The 18,830-nt window shown below is 40.2% G+C and overlaps 1 protein-coding gene across 1 annotated transcript in view; it reads right to left on the minus strand.

Moving 5' to 3' along the window:
• Positions 1 to 18,830, minus strand: part of sema6bb (sema domain, transmembrane domain (TM), and cytoplasmic domain, (semaphorin) 6Bb) — a 139,774-nt gene that overhangs the window by 69,856 nt on the left and 51,088 nt on the right. Inside the window, exons 2-3 of the mRNA XM_030727710.1 lie at positions 7,799 to 7,926; positions 6,297 to 6,411 (exon numbers count right to left, since the gene is read on the minus strand). Coding sequence (XP_030583570.1) covers positions 6,297 to 6,411; positions 7,799 to 7,907 — 224 coding nt within the window. The 5' untranslated portion in view covers positions 7,908 to 7,926. The remainder of the gene's footprint in view (positions 1 to 6,296; positions 6,412 to 7,798; positions 7,927 to 18,830) is intronic.

Consider the following 18,830-nt stretch of genomic DNA (forward strand, 5'->3'; position numbering starts at 1 on the left):
ATGTCTTCTCCAATTCAGGTTGTTTGAATGATGCAAAGCCTGTGGCCTGTATGCTTTTGTTTGTTGACATGTGTGTTATTGAGTTTCTGTGTACTGCATGTGGCATAAGGTTGGGGTTAAGGGTGTGCAAAGATTTCATGTTTATGTTGCAGGATGTGTGTCAAACCTTCAATCACCTCAATTCTTTTGCTCATAGTTTGTCCTAAACTACAATCAGCAAGTGTCTCTTTGTCTACCCTTATCTGTGTGTATAATAAGCACGTGCCTGAGTTGTTATTTCATGAATGGCTCCAAACCTTTTGACCTGGTAATTGAAGGGTCAACACAGGCTCAAGAGAAACTATTAACATTTTCGAAGTTTCTTCCTTGACTAGCTCACAAACCTTCTACAAACATCAGTAGACTCAAAGTCAAGACCTCTTAAGCCACCAAGTTTTCTTATCCTTCTTTCATTTTTTTCCTTGCTTTAGCTGCAGCATTGTGGTTTAGTATGAGCATTGCTGAACTTTTCGGAGTCTGCAAATTCAGCGTGCAGCAGAAGTTGCACCAGTGAAGCAACTGAAATGGAGGACTTGAACTGACTGCTCAGTTACACAGACATTGCTGACTGAGAGAGAGTGCTGTATAAGTACGTGAGAGATGGGACAACAATTTCCACGTTCCTATGTGCCTGCAGATATTACTAAATCTAATAAGATAATTGGTAATGCTTTCAAAACTGAAATCTAAACTTAAATCCTGCACAAAGTCAGCAATTCATTGAGGGAGCAACAATTTTGTCAAAGACCCTCTTCAGATATTAAATTTATAACATTTGGCTATCCACCGACCAAAATAAGCATGCAGATAGCTAACATTACAGCTCATCTAAGAGGGAAATCCTCAATGTTTACATGTTATCAGGCTGTCAAAAGTATGAGTAGACACATGCTTCCTTCTCCACAGTGATATAATCGGCAGATGTAGTTTGGTAGAAAGAAAACAGTTTTTAAATAAAACTGTTCAAAACAAGATTTGGGGATTTATTTGATATCTGAAAAGGGAATGCTGACGAAATGTATCATTTTGGAGCTTAAGGCGAATGTCGTTCAGAGATTGATTTTATTCAAGATAAGGTAGACATCGCTTTAGAAGATATTTCCAAAGCTATACACCAAAACAGTTTTCAGTGGAAGAATAGCACTACAATCCAAATGAATAATGTGTGCATTTGATTTGGAGGTGAACTGTGCCTTCAAGTGCACTTAAGTATTTTGAGTGTCACGGAAACTGATGGACACCGCTGTTCCACAAGACAACAACAATGAGATAACTGCTGAAAAATGAAAATGACTACAAATGCTCCAAAAGAAGTTTCTTTTACATTTAATTCATTTTATTGTTTTTGGTTAAGTAGTGAGGTGATCATTGTTGATAGCTGACTCACAGAAGATACATTTAGCAAATTATTGCTTATTAAGACAGATCTTAAGTGCTGAACTGCTGAGATTTTAAATTGCACACTTCATAGAACCAGGATGTCTGTCCATGTATCCCTACTCATGGGTCATTGTCTCTATATGCACTCTCAGCCTTGTCTACACACTAAACTTTCTCTTCCAGCCTCAGTAGAGTCTTTGCAACAACTGAGCGTCTCCCTGTCTGACTGCCACAAGGCAAATGACCTGAGTGTGACCTCTGTTGACTTCAAGATCGGTGTTAGTGGGCTAATACACTAAAAAACATCCAAACTGGCAGTAAGTTAGCACTTCTCTCTCCAGGTAATGCAGAACGTGCAGGCAACACATACAGACACACACACACATACACAAAGTTGGAGAGCAAAAATGTCTGGAACAGTTATTCAAGAGTTAGAGTCATTCCTTCAGCCATACTGTCAATTGGTAAACTCTCCAATTGGTTTATATTTGTGTGGATTTGCCTGTTGGATCTGACTGGGAGCTGAAGACCACAGGATTCACAGCTGCTCATCTTAACAGCAATGAAATGGGGCTTAACACAGCAAGATGCTTACTCCACTTGGCGCCAGTCAAATACAGGGTTTACTTTCATTTAGCGAGGATGGGAAGAGGACACGGAGAGGTAGCAGCTCTCAGCAGGTGTTTGGGGCAGAGATTTAGCAGTGCTTGCAGTCAGAGGAGCAGCTATGCTAATGGTGACAGGATTTGGGGATGAGTGAGGCGTCTTATCAGACCATGCACTCTGTTGAAGCTTTTGGCAGTCATACCTGCCACCACAGGTACTTATTTTTACAGTGTACATTTTAAAACTCAGTCACCCTGCTGGGTTGTCTCTGGCTCACAAATGCATTTGCACATGGATCTATTTCTTTCAAGGCTGATCGTTTACCGCCAGGAAGCCACAAACAGTATTAGCCACTTACAAGAAATATATAAATATAGTCTTGAAACTTTCTTTCTTTGTGTCTCTCAAGCTGCCACCAAACACCCCCCCCCCTCCCCTCGCCTCTTCTGCTGCTCTGCCTGTAAGTTTAGTATTTCCTTCTTCTAGTTGGTTGAGACATTCAGATCAGATTACTCCTCCTATTCAAGAAAAATTTCTGCAGCTGTAAATTAAAATGAATCTTTTAAAGTGTTTCATGACTGTTTGTTATAAAGCAGACCTTCAGACTACAGTAGCTATAGTTGTCTGCGGGAAGTTTTATTACCAGGCCGTGTGCATGCGTGTGCTTATAGATCCTCTCAGTGCAGACAGAAGGGCTGGAACCATGTTACATAGTTTGATATATTTACTACCAAGTCTCAGTAGTGAAGTTAGACCTGCTGGAGGCCAGGGACTGGGTCATTTCCTGGACAGCAGTGGCGTCTCTTATTGGAAACCACTTCAATCTTCCTTCCACTACAGCAAGTAACCAGCACCATATGCAGAAACTGTGTCTCATTCTTTGAGGATATTTCAAGCTAAGTTAATTTCTGGACAACATGGACAGTAAATCTTAAGGTGCATGCTTTTTGTTAGCTTTTTGCTCACTCGGCCAGCTTCAGGTTGGCTCCTGAATGGCGCTGGTGGGGAACCAGATGTTGCTCAGCAGTGGGGCAGCTGAGGAAGCTGTGCTTCCAGCTTTCCTGACCACTAGGGCTACCGTCTGTTCAGGATCATCACATTCCACAGACTGACAGGCATATGGACACCATCATCACATGGAGAACAAACGACAACTCACTTGACTTGATATTTGTCAGGTCAAATATCATGCAGATACTCCAGCGCAGAGAATGACAGCTTATGAAACATGTTACTAACTAGTAATAAAATAACAACATGGTCTCAACCGCTCTGTCTTAACATTTACAGATGGTACACAGTACACTCGTGGCTTGTTGTCACAGGTCGTTAGTTATTCTTTCAACATGACTATGAGGATATTCTGCGCAGGCCTATATAACACTTCCATATGCTCAGTTCTAATGTTCCTGTTTGAGTACTTGGTGGCATCATGTTGTTCTCACACACCTTTTAGTTAGACAAATATCAAACCAGCCAGAGTAAAATAAAACAGCTGTATCTGCCGGGTTTCTAACAATGCGAGGGTTAATTTAGTTGTCAATAAACTTATTTTGTAAGATTAATAAAAACATGCTGAAACTTGAGGGGCGAGTCCAGTGGGATTCTGATCCCTCTATGAGCAAGCTAATCTGATTTACTCCTTGCTATCTTCTTGTGTATGTACAAGCTGTTATTACAGTGGCATCATATAATCAGACACTACATGTTTGACAGTGTTGTTTTATGTGTTTAATTTGATAGTGGGGAAAAAAATGCCCAGTCAAGACATTTCAGAAGGAACTGATGACTGAAAATTACATCTGTTGTCTAATAATTACACAGCCACTGAGATGTACTGCTATCTGGGGCGGCTGTGGCCGGGGGAGTAGAGCAGGTCGCTCATTGGAGGTAGCTCGATCTCTGACTCTTCCAACCCACATGTCAGTGTTCTTGTTCAAGTGTGTGATGGACAAAAGTGTGTATACATGAAATACAGTGCTGTACGTATATGATTGTGTGCTAACCTTTGTTGTGTAAAAGTGCTTTAAGTAGAGACTAAGACCAGAAAAGTGTAATACAGTATATTACACTGTGTGTTTACTGTTTCACCAGCTTTTGTGAATCCATTAAATCCAGAACAAGCTAATGAATTTAAGAGAAAATGGTAATGTACTGTAACTGTAATATAGAAATGTGGGAAGAAAGTCAGATTTGGTTTTTGACTTAATATGAACTTTGCATTAATGTTCATTATGAATAAATGTCATATTTTCATAAGAAATAAGTAAAACAATTAATAATGTTAACTTTTACAGGTGTTCGTTGTTGTTACAGCCACCTTGTTGTCAGCTGTGCAGACTGATTAACAGTTTTGCTGCACGTCTATTTCTGCTGTAGTTTTCCAGTTGTCAGATAGTTCTTCAGTATTTGTATTTCTCTGCTGTGCAAGTGGACTCAAGGCTACTAAAAGCTAGCCTCCTGATACTTTTGGCTGCCTCACTCAGGCGTGACGCTCACTTTGCCGATCCTAGCAGTCCACTGAGTCTCTTTAACACTCAAGAGACAAAGTATATTAAGGAGAGGCTAATGGTTCAAACAGGTACCCCAAGCTACAGACCCTTGGCTTTGTGGTGCCATTTTTCACGGGTGAAAAACTACTGATATTTTTTTATGTGTGTTAATACAACATCTGGGTGTACTTCAGCCTCAGTTGTACTTGCACAGCTCCTCTGAGATGAATCCTGACATTATCATTATGGTGCATCCACACAGGCAGTGATTCGCTTGTGGCACATGGCTTTGTAGCTGACAGCTGGTTGCTAGCGGATATTTCAAGTTGTCTGCTAACCCTCTACTGTATTTATCGTCCTGTCATATGTCTATCACTGGTTCCCTGCTTTAACATTGGTAGCTTGCTTACTCAAAGCTGAGGCTTCGGTCTCTGGCGGTTTTTTTTGCCTGTTCTTCCTTGAAGTTGTGTAATGTCTGTACCCAGCAACGATTGCAGCCGGCCCACAAGTTTCTTCTACCGTTTGTGTATAAAAATATTTTTGTACACAATATATTGTAATGTATTTGAATAACAACAATACTTAACAATAAAATCAGGTATAAAAACTGACGTGTCAATTAAATATTTAGTGAAAATTTACATTTTTTACCCCCCAAGTCACCTCACATGCTTTGACAGGGATCAGTACTACGCTGTCAGTCCGCTGTTTACCTTAGCTGTGAGAACGCACTGTGTGGATGTTCTATTTACTCTGGAGGAGGCTGTAAAACTTTGTGAAAGAACTCCAAATTGGGTCAACGAGTCACTGAAGATTCTGGCTGATGAAAGTGATATTGAGGTGAGTTGCTGAGGAACTTTTCTATTGGTAAGTACAGCTGTTAGCTGGTGTTAATGAAGCTTTCTTTGATGCGGAGCTAATGTTGCCAGACTCGCGCAATTAGCGACTAAACCCTCATACAATGTAACAGTGTAGTCAAACTGTTCACCAGAGGGAAAGCGTGATTTTTAGGTCTCTCAAGCCTAATCTTAGGTAGAATAAATTTAGCTTATAACCAGGCATTGTTGTTACAGCCACCTTGTTGTCAGCTGTGCAGAAGCGGGAGGGCTGCATGTCTGATCGGCTGTCAATAACTAACTGCGACAATATCAAGAATAAATAAGCACGTGTTTATGCACATTTTCTTATGTTACAGCCCTGACTTCAGTTTGGGAGATGAGGCTTCAGGTTATATATAGTTTGAAAGAGCTATTTATTATTTTAGTATTCATATTATATTCATTAGTATTCATTTGATTTTGTTTTTTGGAATTCTAAGGAGTCTGGAACATACTAATGGAATGCTATTGTGTATAGAAGGACATGTTTCTAGGGTCTCTCGTCACCACGGCACTGTGACTTGCTTCCTGTTTGGACACAGCTGAAGCTGTGAAAGGTTTAACTCAGGACTCATCCACTTCGCATCATGAGCAGATATTTCACATGTCGTCACATGAAGTCAAAAATGCCATTCACCTTTGGTCGCATCTGGTTACTACATCAATGTGGATTACGGTAGTTCCTGGGTGGCCTGGGTTTCATGGTGTAGGGTCTTTACCTTACAATATAATGTGACTGTTTGCTGTGACTTGAAACTATAGAACTAAAACTGAATTGAAGTGAAGCGAAGCGTAAAAGTTATTTGGTAACAAATATAGTGATAACAGATAATACAAGACATTAAAAATTGCGTATATGTACATCAGTATGTGTCTGCATGTGTGTGGGATAACGTTGTACCTTGCTCCAATGTAGAGTGTCCGATTGACTTGAAGGATCCTCTGGATGTGTAGGGGCTCTTGTCTCAGCCATGTTCTGTGTGGTCGGCCCAGAAACACAGGGTATCTTCTCACCACTGTCCGAGAATCAAATAGAATTGCTTCTCAGAAATGGACATCCATCTTTGCCAAAAGTAGTCAGCATAAAAGTCGTTTTGTGTTAGTTTGTTTTGACAGTTCAGCTTCAGTAACAAGTATTCAAGGTGAGGCGGAGAGAGCATTTGAGATCTGCATTTGAAACAACAGCCGATCCGCTACATTAAGCATACCGAGACACGAAGGAGATCCCAAACAAATAATCTGAATATGAAAGATGTCTGAACTGCACCTCATATGTCATTACATTCGGAAGTTTTTGTTTGTTGCCTGATTGAAATTCACTTTTGATGGATTGTTCGTTTAAATGCAGCTTTTTGTTGACAAGTTTGGCAATGCATGTTCTGCCAGCTGATTCGGATAATTCAAAAAGACAGAAACAAATATCACAAAGGTAAATGTTCAGTGTTGTACATCGAGGAAGAGGAACCACAAGGGAGACAAACCAAAGATAAAAGCGATAAAACATTTTCAGTGGCTTTCTGTCATATTGCACCACAGATATGCAAAAATAAACATAACAGCTACAGATAAGATCGATCACTAGCCAGTATAGTTAACTGTCTCTGACCTTGACAAGGTGAATAGAAGCATTTTCATCTGATATCTTTTCTTGTACTCTCTTCTCTGCTATCATACTTCTATAACTTCCACCTCTACAGTCAACACACCTGCTTTCTTCTTTTTCTTTTTTCTTCTTTTTCATACTTTACTTTATTCTTATCCTGTATGTCTTTTTTTTTTTTTTTTTTTTTTACTCCAGTGTCTGCATCGCTCTGTCCTGAGACCCACTGTGATTGGGTCACAGAACACAGTGAATGAGCCTTCTGTTTCCACTTATACCTGCTGTAAACCACAGCTGCTGGGTCTACTGTAGCCAAGTCAATAGGTAGCTCCCAGCTGTCTGACAAGTCTACATTCAGCTGTTCAGTATTGATACACAGAGAAGGGCCTGGACTTAGCTGGAAAACCACCAGTCAATATTATTGAACTGCAGTCAATCAATCTCTGGACTAAGCTAGAGACTGCCAAGCTGATATGGAGCCATGAAGTCTGAGTGTTTGAGGGGCTGCGTCTCTTGAGGGTCTGTGTGGGAAAGTCATGAATGAGAGAGCCCCTTCTACGGGTTTGGTCTCATTCCTGAATCTGACCCCACACCTCCTGACCTGCACGGCAGTCAACACGTATTGTGTGAGAGCCTGCCTAAACTCCACAGTCACCATCATGACCTTAAGCCTTTTCCATAGCCTTCCCCCCCATTCATCATCATGCGTATTTGGCTGCAACCCAACACTTCACATCGTGTCCTGGGTGAGAGAAATGCAAGAGAGTAAAAGGGAGTAGGGCAAGAAAGTGAGGAGGTCAAACCTTCTGTAGGGATGAAGTTCAGGGGCCCTGGTTCCTCTGGGAAAGCCGAGCTAGCCGTTCGCAGCAGCCAACACAGCAGAAAGAAGTAGGGAGGAGCCACAACTGCCATAGCAACTCAACTGCAGAGTCTGTGAAAATTAAAAAAAAAAAAAAAAAAAAAAGAACATGGGTGGGTTATAGCAGGCACAGTCACTGATTGGTTAACTAACTAGCAGGCTAGTTTGTTGGAGTGAAGCTTCATCTTTGTATTCACACAGCATCTATCTCTTTGTTCTGTTGCGAGGGGAGATAAACATCTGCTGAGTGATGGATTAAGTCATCCACTCCAGGAGAAGTGTCCAGTCAGCTGCCAGATCACTGTGGCATCACCACATCAAACATCACACCACTATGACACATCTAAATCCTATGGGAAAGAGACATCAGAAGAAAAAGAGAGGGTGACATCCTGTCTAAGACGGAGGACAAGGTGTGTCCCATACACAAATCAATAAAAATCTCTGTAGGCATAAAGGGAGAGTAGAGCTCAATACGCATCAAGTATTATCTAGGATGAGAGACAGAGAGAGAGAGAAGTGGTGGTTTACTTAAATGAAATGCTTTCCAGTGACGCAAATCATTTTTCACTGGGCAGTACTCAGGCATGTAGGTCTAGAATGTAATTCATGTGGAAATACAAATGATACCCAAATGAAGTTAGCCTACAATCCATCTAGAAAATGATGACTCCAGCACTTAGCCTTGACGGAGGAAAGCTCTCAGAATTGATATTGACTTAAACCACAAACCTCAAAAGGTATGAGGGCCTGGCCTCAACCCCCTAGATCTGTTTCTGCAATTGAGCTGCCAGAAAGAACTTTATAAAGTTGTTACAGTCTTAAAGTCTGACTCATCTGTAATTATAGTAAATTTCCTGCCATGCAATAAATTGTGTTTTCAAAGAAATTCCACAGAAACACTGTAATTTACAAAGCCCCACAGCTCCACACTTATCTCATGGAGTAATTTGCTTTGAAAATCTAGTGGGGTGGCAGTCCCTCCCCACCACTGCAAACACAAAACATTTTATTTTTACAGTCATGCACAACTGCAACATTTGACATTTGAATATTCCAAGGTGAATTTCTTTATGCAAAATGCCTTAGCATTAGACCACAGTCACAGACGCACATTGTGTAAAACAATGCAAAATGTAATACTGACTGTACAGTGGTGTCATTGGACCTTTTTGTGTCAGCTGTTACATCCATCAATGAGGATCAGTTATGCTCATTTCCACCTCCAAATGTTTATTGTTGACTTTTACTAGAGTAACGTATCATTTACAGTTTAAAAAAAAAAAAGCTTATTAAATTTTTACTGCCCTTGTTGCAGCCCCTCAGTTCAGGTGCCTGTGAGCATCACCTCTTCCGTTCTGGCAGTATTGAGGCTCCAAAATCAAACTGAAAACCTCCTCAAAAACATAATTACTTTTCTGTGATTTGAAATGTGAATTTTTTTCAGATCCGTCCATACTTGTTCAAGTCACAATCCAATCCAGAATATGAGAGTGGACAGCTTGATCTGTCTTTGTCTTGTTCAATTTATTTGAAATCAGTGTCGTTGGTCGTAGAGCTCTACTGGCAACAGATTTTGCTGTGATCTATTTCTTAACTTGTTTAAAAGAAACAAATATTAAATTAAAACAAAATCAAGTTTGACGTGATAAACAAAATCATGACAAATGTGAAAATAAGAAAATACTACATGTCCAATGTGATAAAGAAAGTTTTTACAGGGCTCGGTGCAGTCTTATAAAAAACTAAGTTCACCCTTACTGCTTCCTAAGGAATAAAGATGGTACAGTAGGTTGCAGTCAGGTGCTGTTAATCAAATGCACTTGATTAAATGATCATGGGTACATGTGACCAACTCTATAAAAGCTAAAGGTTTGGCAGTATGCTGGTATGTCTTAACAGAATGCACGGTCTTCCAAGGAGTAGATATCCCAGAAAATTCACCCCAAAGTCTGTCTGTGCAATGATCAGAGAAACTGCAAAAATCCCAAGAGCTACACGAGAGTACAATTAGAAAAAGACTGAACAAGTATGGCTTGTTTAGAAGGGTTGCCAAGAGAAAGTCTCTTCTCTCTTAAAAGAACGTGGCAGCACAACTTAGGTTTGCAAAGTTGCATCTGAACAAAGACTTCTGGAACAGCATCCATTGGATAGTGGAGCTGTTTGGTCGTGATAAACAGCATATCAACACAAACACCTCGTAACAACTATTAAGCACACTGGTGGAGGGGGGATGATTTGGGCTTGTTTTGCAGCCACAGGACTTGGACACCTTGCGGTCACTGATCCAACCATTAATTACTCTGTATACTGAAGTATTCTAGTCAAATGTGAGACCATCTGTCCAATGGCTAAAGTTTGGTCTGAATTAGGTCATGCAACAGGACAATAAGCCCAAGAACAGCAGCAAAACTACAACAGAAAGGCTGAAAAAGGAAAGAATCAAGGTGCAGCAATTGCCCAAAGTCTAGACCTCAACTTGACTGAATTGCTGTGGTAAGACCTTAAGAGAGCTGTGTATTAAAGAATGCTCGCAAACCTCAGTGAACTGAAGCAACGTTGCAAAGACGAGTGGGCCAAATTTCCTCCATAATGATGTGAGAGACTGATGAAGTCACACAGCAAATCATTACTTCAACTTATTGCTGCTAGAGTGGTTCTATGAGCTACTGAATCATGTGGGTACTTAGGTTTTTACAGGACTGCATATAGTTGTGCAAAAACTGTATGTGGTAAACCTGAATATTATAAGCATATTCAATGTGTCATCATAATCATGGACAGTATAAACAAGATTTTGTAATACTTATTACAGTGAACTAATTATCAACTAGTTTTGCTGAATACTGTTTGTGTTAAAATGCAGCCATGGATAAAGGTGATATACAGTTTTGTACAGTCTGCAGTGATATATGGGCTCCCTTTGTGTAGCCATTGTCAGTCTTCCTCTCTTACACACTCGCTCTTTTTCCCGAAGGATACAAACAGCCATTGTGTAGCCCATCTCTTTAATGGAGTCTCAGACATAACCTTATCAGGACATATAATCTTTATGGGACATTTCTCAAATTCCCTGCTCTGACATCAGAATAGAAGTGAAAGGAGTGCTAATTACTCAACACCCACAAGCAAATTACAGGAGATGAAGGGGAAAAGAGTCACAGACAGAAGAAAGGAGGTCATGGGGCAGAGAGAAAAGAGAAAGAGATGGAGTGGGAGATAAGTGGGAAAGAGTAAGAAACAGAAAGAAAAGATGAGAAGTCAAGAAGCCAGTATATCCAATCAGAGATTCTATTGTTTCTGCTATTAATAATGTATGAATAAATGCCAGGCAGTATGCATTCGATTAGTATAATTAGACACCCAGGGCTATACAATTTCATGGGACAGCAGAATAAGTAGGTACACCAGTACTAAGCCTAGTGTGTGTGTGTGTGTGTGTGTGTGTGTGTGTGTGCGTGTGTGTGTGTGTGTGTGTGTGTGTGGGGCACGCAAATGGTTCTGAGCCAAAGCATCTCTGTAATTATGACAAATGGCAACAGCCAGTCCATTCAGAAGCATCGCTGCATGGTACAAGCTATACAGTGGTATGCCATTATCATTGAACGAGGCATACTACAAGTCACATATACATTTTGCCATTTGGAGGAGACACTAATCCAAAATATGCAACCCCAGGGTGCTATAGCACTCTGTGTTTAAAATTGAAATGGCAGTAGATGTCACTGAAGTTCTATTGTAGCTGGCACACTGTGTGGGCTCCCTGGATTTAAAAAAATGTAAAAAAAAAAAAAATTATACTGTCAGTGGAAAAATGTTGGTTCTTTCACCGTGGGGGTACTGTTGCATCCAATGTTGTGACATATAAATACAGGGATTGAGCTGGCTTGTGGGAACACTCCCAAAAGCCATCCTTGGGTGCCAAGTAGTTAATACAGATAGCAAATGACAACACTGGAGGGAAAAATACAAACATTAGCTGGTCAAGCATAAGTCTGAGTCTTAGCGTCCCATCGGCTCAACTCAGCTCCACACTCCACTAACTTCAACTGAATTTACAGACTTGTTAGTCTGTCTGACTCCACCATCTCAGACCAATTTGATTAGGTTTTTAGACAGGTAATTTTCAAGCTGCCAAAAAGGTGGGGATGGGATGGCAGATTTAGGTATCTCCTTGGATCTCATCAATGCCAACCCAGAAATGATTTCCACTGTAGCCAACTTACATAACAAATCACCAGCCAATCAATGATATCTACAGTCTTAAGCAAAGCCCTAATGAAGACTAATTCTGATCTGATAAGGACTCAAGAACACAGGCTTAAAAGAGAGGAGGAAATACTTAAGACGGCAAAAAAAAAAAAAAAGACCTGGGGAATGTCTGTAATGTTGAATTGGATGCACGTTATAGATAGATACTGACCCTCTATTGCAGGGGTCTGGGTACTTTGCATGCAAATAGAACACCGCCTCATCAAATGAAGACGCTAATATGCTCTGAAATGCTTTTGTCACTTATTACCGTTGCCATGGTTCTCGCTTCCTCCTCTCCTCAGTCTTTCTAACTTTTTTATTTTTTCCTTTTACCATCTCGTTATGCAGCGGTTTCTCTCCTGCGCTGCCTTAACCCTAGTCTTGATGATGTGCATGTTCTCACTAGGCTTCTTTCACACAGCTGTGAGGTACTTGCACTAAAAATTTGGATGAAGAGTTGAAAGAAAACCAAGATTATGCATGTCCTAGATATAGGGAAAATGGTAATGAAATGGAGCAGTATTAATGGGGAACACAGTGGTGGTGGTTTGGGTGTTTATGATTGAAATATTTAACAGGGCGCTTTTGAGTATTATGCAGGGGTATCAAAGAGTACTCAAGCAGTAGCCTATAATATAATCCCTTTTCACACTGGTCGCCCAGCATCAAAAACCCTGTAGAGGAAGAATGAACACAAATGTGATCTTTTTCAACTCAAATCCTATTATTGCCATTTTACAAAGCAAACTGTAAGGCAAATTTTTCTTTTCACCAAAAAAAATGTAGTGTTTGCAGGTAATGCGTGTATTTTTCTGTAATAACAACAACTCATGTTATTACTATGACATGTGATGCATGGGGAAATGGGCCAAGCTCAATAACTGACCCACAAAGTGTAAACTAACTGTGCAGTTTGGATGAAAAATGTGTTATTTCAGTCTCATTGCCTCCATCAACAAATTGTAGATGCTGTACACTCCCTGCTTAGCACCAAATACCAGTAGACTCATGGGGCATTTAGCAGCTGAAAGCCAGTTATTTAACTCACTGTAAGAGGTTAGTGGAGAATAAAAACAGAGAGTGAGTAGTGGGCATACTTTATGGTGGACAGGAGCAAAACTCCATATATATGCTCACTTTCTTCTGTATTTTGCTTGTGAATTAATACAATTAATACAAGCTGAAAGTTTGCAGAACATATTCACTTTTTTTTTTGTAACCAGTTGCCATCACAATTCAATTTAATTTCATATAGCACCAAATCACAACAACAGTCACCTCAAGGCGCTTTATATTGTAAAGTGAAGATCTTATAATAATATAGAGAAAATCCCAACAAACAGATGACCTCCCTATGAGTAAGCACTTGGTGACAGTGAGAAGGAAAAAACTCCCTTTTAACAGGAAGAAACTTCCAGCAGAACCAGGCTCAGGGAGGGGCAGTCATCTGCCACGACTGGATGGGGTTGAGGGGAGGGGGACAGGATGAAAGACATGCTGCGGAAGAGAGCCAGAAAGGAATACAGATTAAATGCAGAGTGGTGTATAAACACATCGTGAGTGAAAAGAGGTGAATGAAGAAGAAACACTCAGTGCATCCTAGGAACCCCCCCCCAACAGCCTAGGCTTATTGCAGGGTTCAGGGTCACATGATCCAGCCCCAACTATAAGTTTTAACAAAAAGGAAATTTTTAAGCCTATTCTTAAAGGTAGGGGGTGTCTGTCTCTTGAATCCAAGCCGGGAGCTGGTTCCACAGAAGAGGGGCCTGAAAGCTGAAGGCTCTGCCTCCCATTCTACTTTTTAAAAACCCTAGGAACCACAAGTAAGCCAGTGGTCTAAGAACGAAGTGCTCTATTTGGAGTAATACAGTACTATGAGAGCTTAAGGACAGCATGGGGCCTGATTACTCAAGACCTTGTATGTGAGGAGAAGGATTTTAAATTTGATTCTGGATTTAACAGGGAACCAATGAAGCGAAGCCACTATGGGAGAAATATGCTCTCTTTTCATATTAGCTTTAGTCGGTATTAGTGCTACCAGTACCAGAACCATGTTTTCATTGTGAATAAAGGCCTGCAGGTAATATTCAAGGCGAAACAACAATAACCTGAAAGTTTTAACAGTTAACTGACCTGTGTTATTGTAGGGGAGACATACAAATGTACCAAAAGACTTTGAGCCTTAAAACACTTAATAACTTTGAAAGAGGAATGAATGTTCAAAGAAGTACCACTTTGCCTCAGGGTGAGCTCCACCAAGATGACCTTCAGGGTTTTGTACCTGAGACTGTACTGCTACATGGAAAAAGGATATTAAGTATGCAGCAGAGGATTTTATGATTGTTCTACTTCCTTTATGTGAACTTAAATACACCTCATAGATTTCCAAGAGGCCAGCCTAATTGTCATATTAGTGGAAGAGGAGAGGCTGCTTTATGGAGTGTGCAGAATCAATGACAGGTGATAGCCTGATGCTGCTTGGGTCTCCTTCAGTCAGCGACAGCACAGGATTCAATATGCGGCAGAGTTGTGTGGAAGTAAGGGAATGAAAAATAAGAAGTGAGAATGAGAGCCAGGAGGGAGGATTTAAGGCAAAGATGGAAACAAACGCAGCTGCTATAAAAAAAAAAAAAAAAAAAAAAAACGAGGTTGGAGAACAGAGAGGACAAGGCAGGACAAAGAAGACGACAAAAATAATGCACCATGGGGAGCGATGAAGCGAAACAGAGGTGAAAGAGAAACAAGTGAAGCATTCAAAGGGAGATGGGAGTCACACCGGAAATACAGACACTAAAGCCAAAGAATGTGGGGAATGAGAGAGACAACGAGAGGAAGAGCAAAGAACCAATAGTACTCTTGCTTTGCCAGATTTATCTTCACCCTGAGCCAAGAGTAGACTAGTGGGAAGAACTTATGGCTCTGCACTTTTCTGGTTTTCAACTTATCTGAAGTGATGACATCTTTCTTTGTCTCTTACTGTGCACATCTTGCCTCTAAGTAACATAGTCAAGAAACATGGGGTAACGTATCATAAATATGCTGGCGGATTAACAGACTTTTATATTAATCTTTGTACCCTGGAGACCTCAACTTTTTAAAGTCAGTGATTCAGTGTATTGAAGACATAATTAACTAGATGAACAACTTCCTGCAAGTCAACAAAGACAAAATGCTTGTTCGTTATTAGTGCTAAGCTTAAAGCATGACAGGAAACTTATTCTCATTCGTGTTTTTGCCCCTAGAAATACACTACCACAAAGGTCATAAATCTGAGTGCTGTTGTTGATTACAACCTTATGTTTTATGGCAAAACCTCAAAATGTTGGGTTTGGGGCTGCTGTTTTTGTTCCCATTCCAGTATTTTGTAAGACCTGGTCCCTCGTGTTTCTTATTTTTCCCATATGTATCTTGTGATTCTGTATCTCTCTTTCCCCTTTATTTGCTTTTTTTGGTGTCCCTCTTTTATGGTTATTTCCTGTTCTGTTTCATTATTCACTTTCTTGCGTGTCATGTTTTATTTTGCTTCTTGTCTCTGTCGTATCCCTGCCTTTGTGGTTGTCTGGCCTCTTTGATTAATTTCACCTGCATGTTGTTTCCTAATTAGTTGCCTGTGTATTTATATCCCAGCCCTTCCCTTAGTTAAATGGCACTCCTTCTGCTTTCTTATCTGCTCATTTACATAATTTTGGCTCTTCCTTTTCATTTTCATTATTTCTTTCTTCTTTCCTCTGGACTTTTCTGCCTGGACCCTGCAGTGGCCTCAGTTCGTCTTCATTTCTATGTTGCACTTAAGCTTAAGCTCTGCTTCTCTCACCTACTTTTTCCCCCGTCTCTTTATACTGTTCGTCATTTATTATGTATTTATGTTTTGTTCGAGATTTGTGCGCAAGTTAAATGTGAGAATACCTGGTTAAAGGTGATAGGAAAGTTCATGGTGAAAACAGCTGAACTACTATAATAAATAATAAAAAGCCATTATTGTACGCCCGTGACACGACATATGCTACACGAAATCAATAACTGAATGGCACTGAATCCACATCTTGAGGAGCAGAATTATCCTTTAGGCACCAAATATTCAAGTATACTGGAATGAAAGCAAAATCCCTCCCTCTCTTGTCTCCCCAAATGACTGTAGGATGGATGCAAAATTTCTGCTGCTGCCAGATTCCTGATAAGAAGACTCACATTTAAAAACATCACACCTCCTCCCAGAGCTCTTATTTCCCTTATGTGGCTTCTGGTTAATTATAGACTTTATCAAAATTGGACTTCTTGCCTTTAAACACAATACCATTCCACCAATCTGGTGCAAGAACTCATTTTCAAAAGACTTAAATCAATTGAAAGCTAATGGAATATAATATTAAATAAAATACATACCAGGCTGCATTAGATGAGCTCCAACATTAACAGTGTAAATAACAGATTGGAAACATTTGTTTTCCCTGTGGTTGTTTTCTTTTAAACTGTTTTGTTTAAACTACATCTGGTTGTTCATCGAGTCTCTGCTGGAATAAAATGTTGTATATTATGTTCTTACGCTTTTGGGAAATGCACCTTAAATCTGCTGTGCTGATTCAAGACAGTGAGTCCCTCGCTATCATCCTGACATACAATAGAAGCAAATGCATGTACAAAGTTTATATTATATGACATCCACACAACAAAACACACCTCCTTTGGGCATTGTGTTTCCACTCAAGCCAAACCACTGTCTTCCTCCTCTATCTCTTCCAGGGCTAATGTAAAAACGATGTAGAAGATCCCTCCACTTCAGTGAAATACACACACACACAACTTCTTCTTGGGACTTGAGTGACCTGGGGTCTGTTTACTAGAAATTTGCATCAACATGAAATCCCAGAGCCTTAAGAAAAAAACTGAAATGTAAGTAAAGTAAGAAAGCAAGACAACATGTGTGTGTGTGTGTGTGTGTGTGTGTGTGTGTGTGTGTGTGTGTGTGTGTGTGTGTGTCTCAGAATGGTTAAAGTACAGAGTAAAACGGAGGGGAGTACAGAGTAAATGAAAAATGAAGAGTGACCTTTTTTGCACAGATCACTGGTTTTTCCCATGCACTGACAAAACGGTAAAGATTTATGTGGTGAGAAATATGCGCAGCATGTCCAGAAGGACAAAACATTTCTTTAACACTCCTCTATCATCAGAATCAAATCATGAGAATGTGTGCTCTGTCTCTACTACCTTACTACTTCTGTGGTGAGTACAGTATCTCCTTTGTGCGTCTAATAGATGTATAATTTCAAAGGATTTAAAGGCTGGTGCTGGAATAAGATAATCTTTGGCTTTTTCTCTTAGATGTGGATGTGCTCCTATTAACGGGTGAGAAGGATCTCGATGAAAGCCTGCTGGATGACGGCACAGAAATGTAATACTTGTAATAGCTTATTGTTGATGAATGGATATCTTTGAGTTTTACTGAGCTCTCCCTGGAGTTGTGTCACTGTCATTAACCTTCACAGTCCTCAAAATTACAGCTGTGAAGACATCAGGAGACAGAATAGCTGCAGTCACAATCTAGAAGGAGCAGAACAAAGAATTTGCAGCGCTGGCTGCCAGCGTCCGCAGGTTAATTATAGGTTTGCATTTCAGGAAGAGTCTCCAACAAAAACCACCCAAGATAAATCTTTGATTCTTTTATTTTTCTACCCTCCATGTTACCTCTCCCTGCTTCTTTCATCTCTTCAGTACCAACATACCTTTGTGTCTGAGTGCCTCTGACTGAGGTGGTCATCGAAACAGCGATGCATAAAACGAGGACAAACCTCATGTCACATCACAACAGCAGGGATAGCCCTGACCTTTTGGCTTCCCACCAGTTTACAACCATCATTAGCAGGGCAGAGATCAGGGGCCAAGGCCATAAATCAAACTCAAACCATCCATGTAGGAGAAACCCAGCTACACTGCAGTAAAAATGAAAAGAAAACACACTCTCAGACTGATGGGAGGCTAAAAGCAACTCCATCCGTCAGGGCTGGAGGCTCCATAAAGTCAGTAAAGGAAAACACACAAGGCGATAATCTCCAACATGGTTACAGAAAAATACAGAAACCTTGCTAATGGCAATAAGAGGTTTTGCAGCATGACAGAACCCCTCTTGATGTGATTATTCTGCAAAAAAACCCAAAGGACATGTATTATCCTGCATAAACACACAGAGGTAACTCAATAGGGCAATGTGTTCCCATCTGGAGACTGCTTGCCCTTTTTGCTTTTGAATCAGGAGAGGTGGATTTATTGTAATGGCAACAAGTGACTGTGGGAGGGTGCACAGGGTCATATGGCAGGAACAAAACAAATCATTTGAAGTGGAGGTCAATGCTCAATACTCACTTTTGCACAATAATACTTATATTTTTGTGCATGCTTTTCATAAATTAGAGAACTAGTGATATGATGCAAAACACTTCCTGAATGCAAAGCAAATAGAAACACTAAATGGTTAACAGTGATACCGTTATGAAAAGAGAATCAGTGAATTCCTGGAATCAAACAAAAAGCAAACAAATGCTGAATGCCATTTTACAGAGTACTGCATTTAACAGACAGATAAGGTGTCAAGCTTCTCATCTAGAACTCTGAGTGAGGAAAAAAATGAGTGTACTTTAAATTTAAAATTTTGTTAGAGGCAGTGTGCGCATCTCTAATTGCCGTAAGGAGTCACAAGACAACAAATCAGATACGTTTGGTGTGTGAAA

Source organism: Archocentrus centrarchus, chromosome 4 (assembly GCF_007364275.1).
Source record: "Archocentrus centrarchus isolate MPI-CPG fArcCen1 chromosome 4, fArcCen1, whole genome shotgun sequence".
In the NCBI taxonomy this organism is placed as follows: Eukaryota; Metazoa; Chordata; class Actinopteri; order Cichliformes; family Cichlidae; genus Archocentrus; species Archocentrus centrarchus.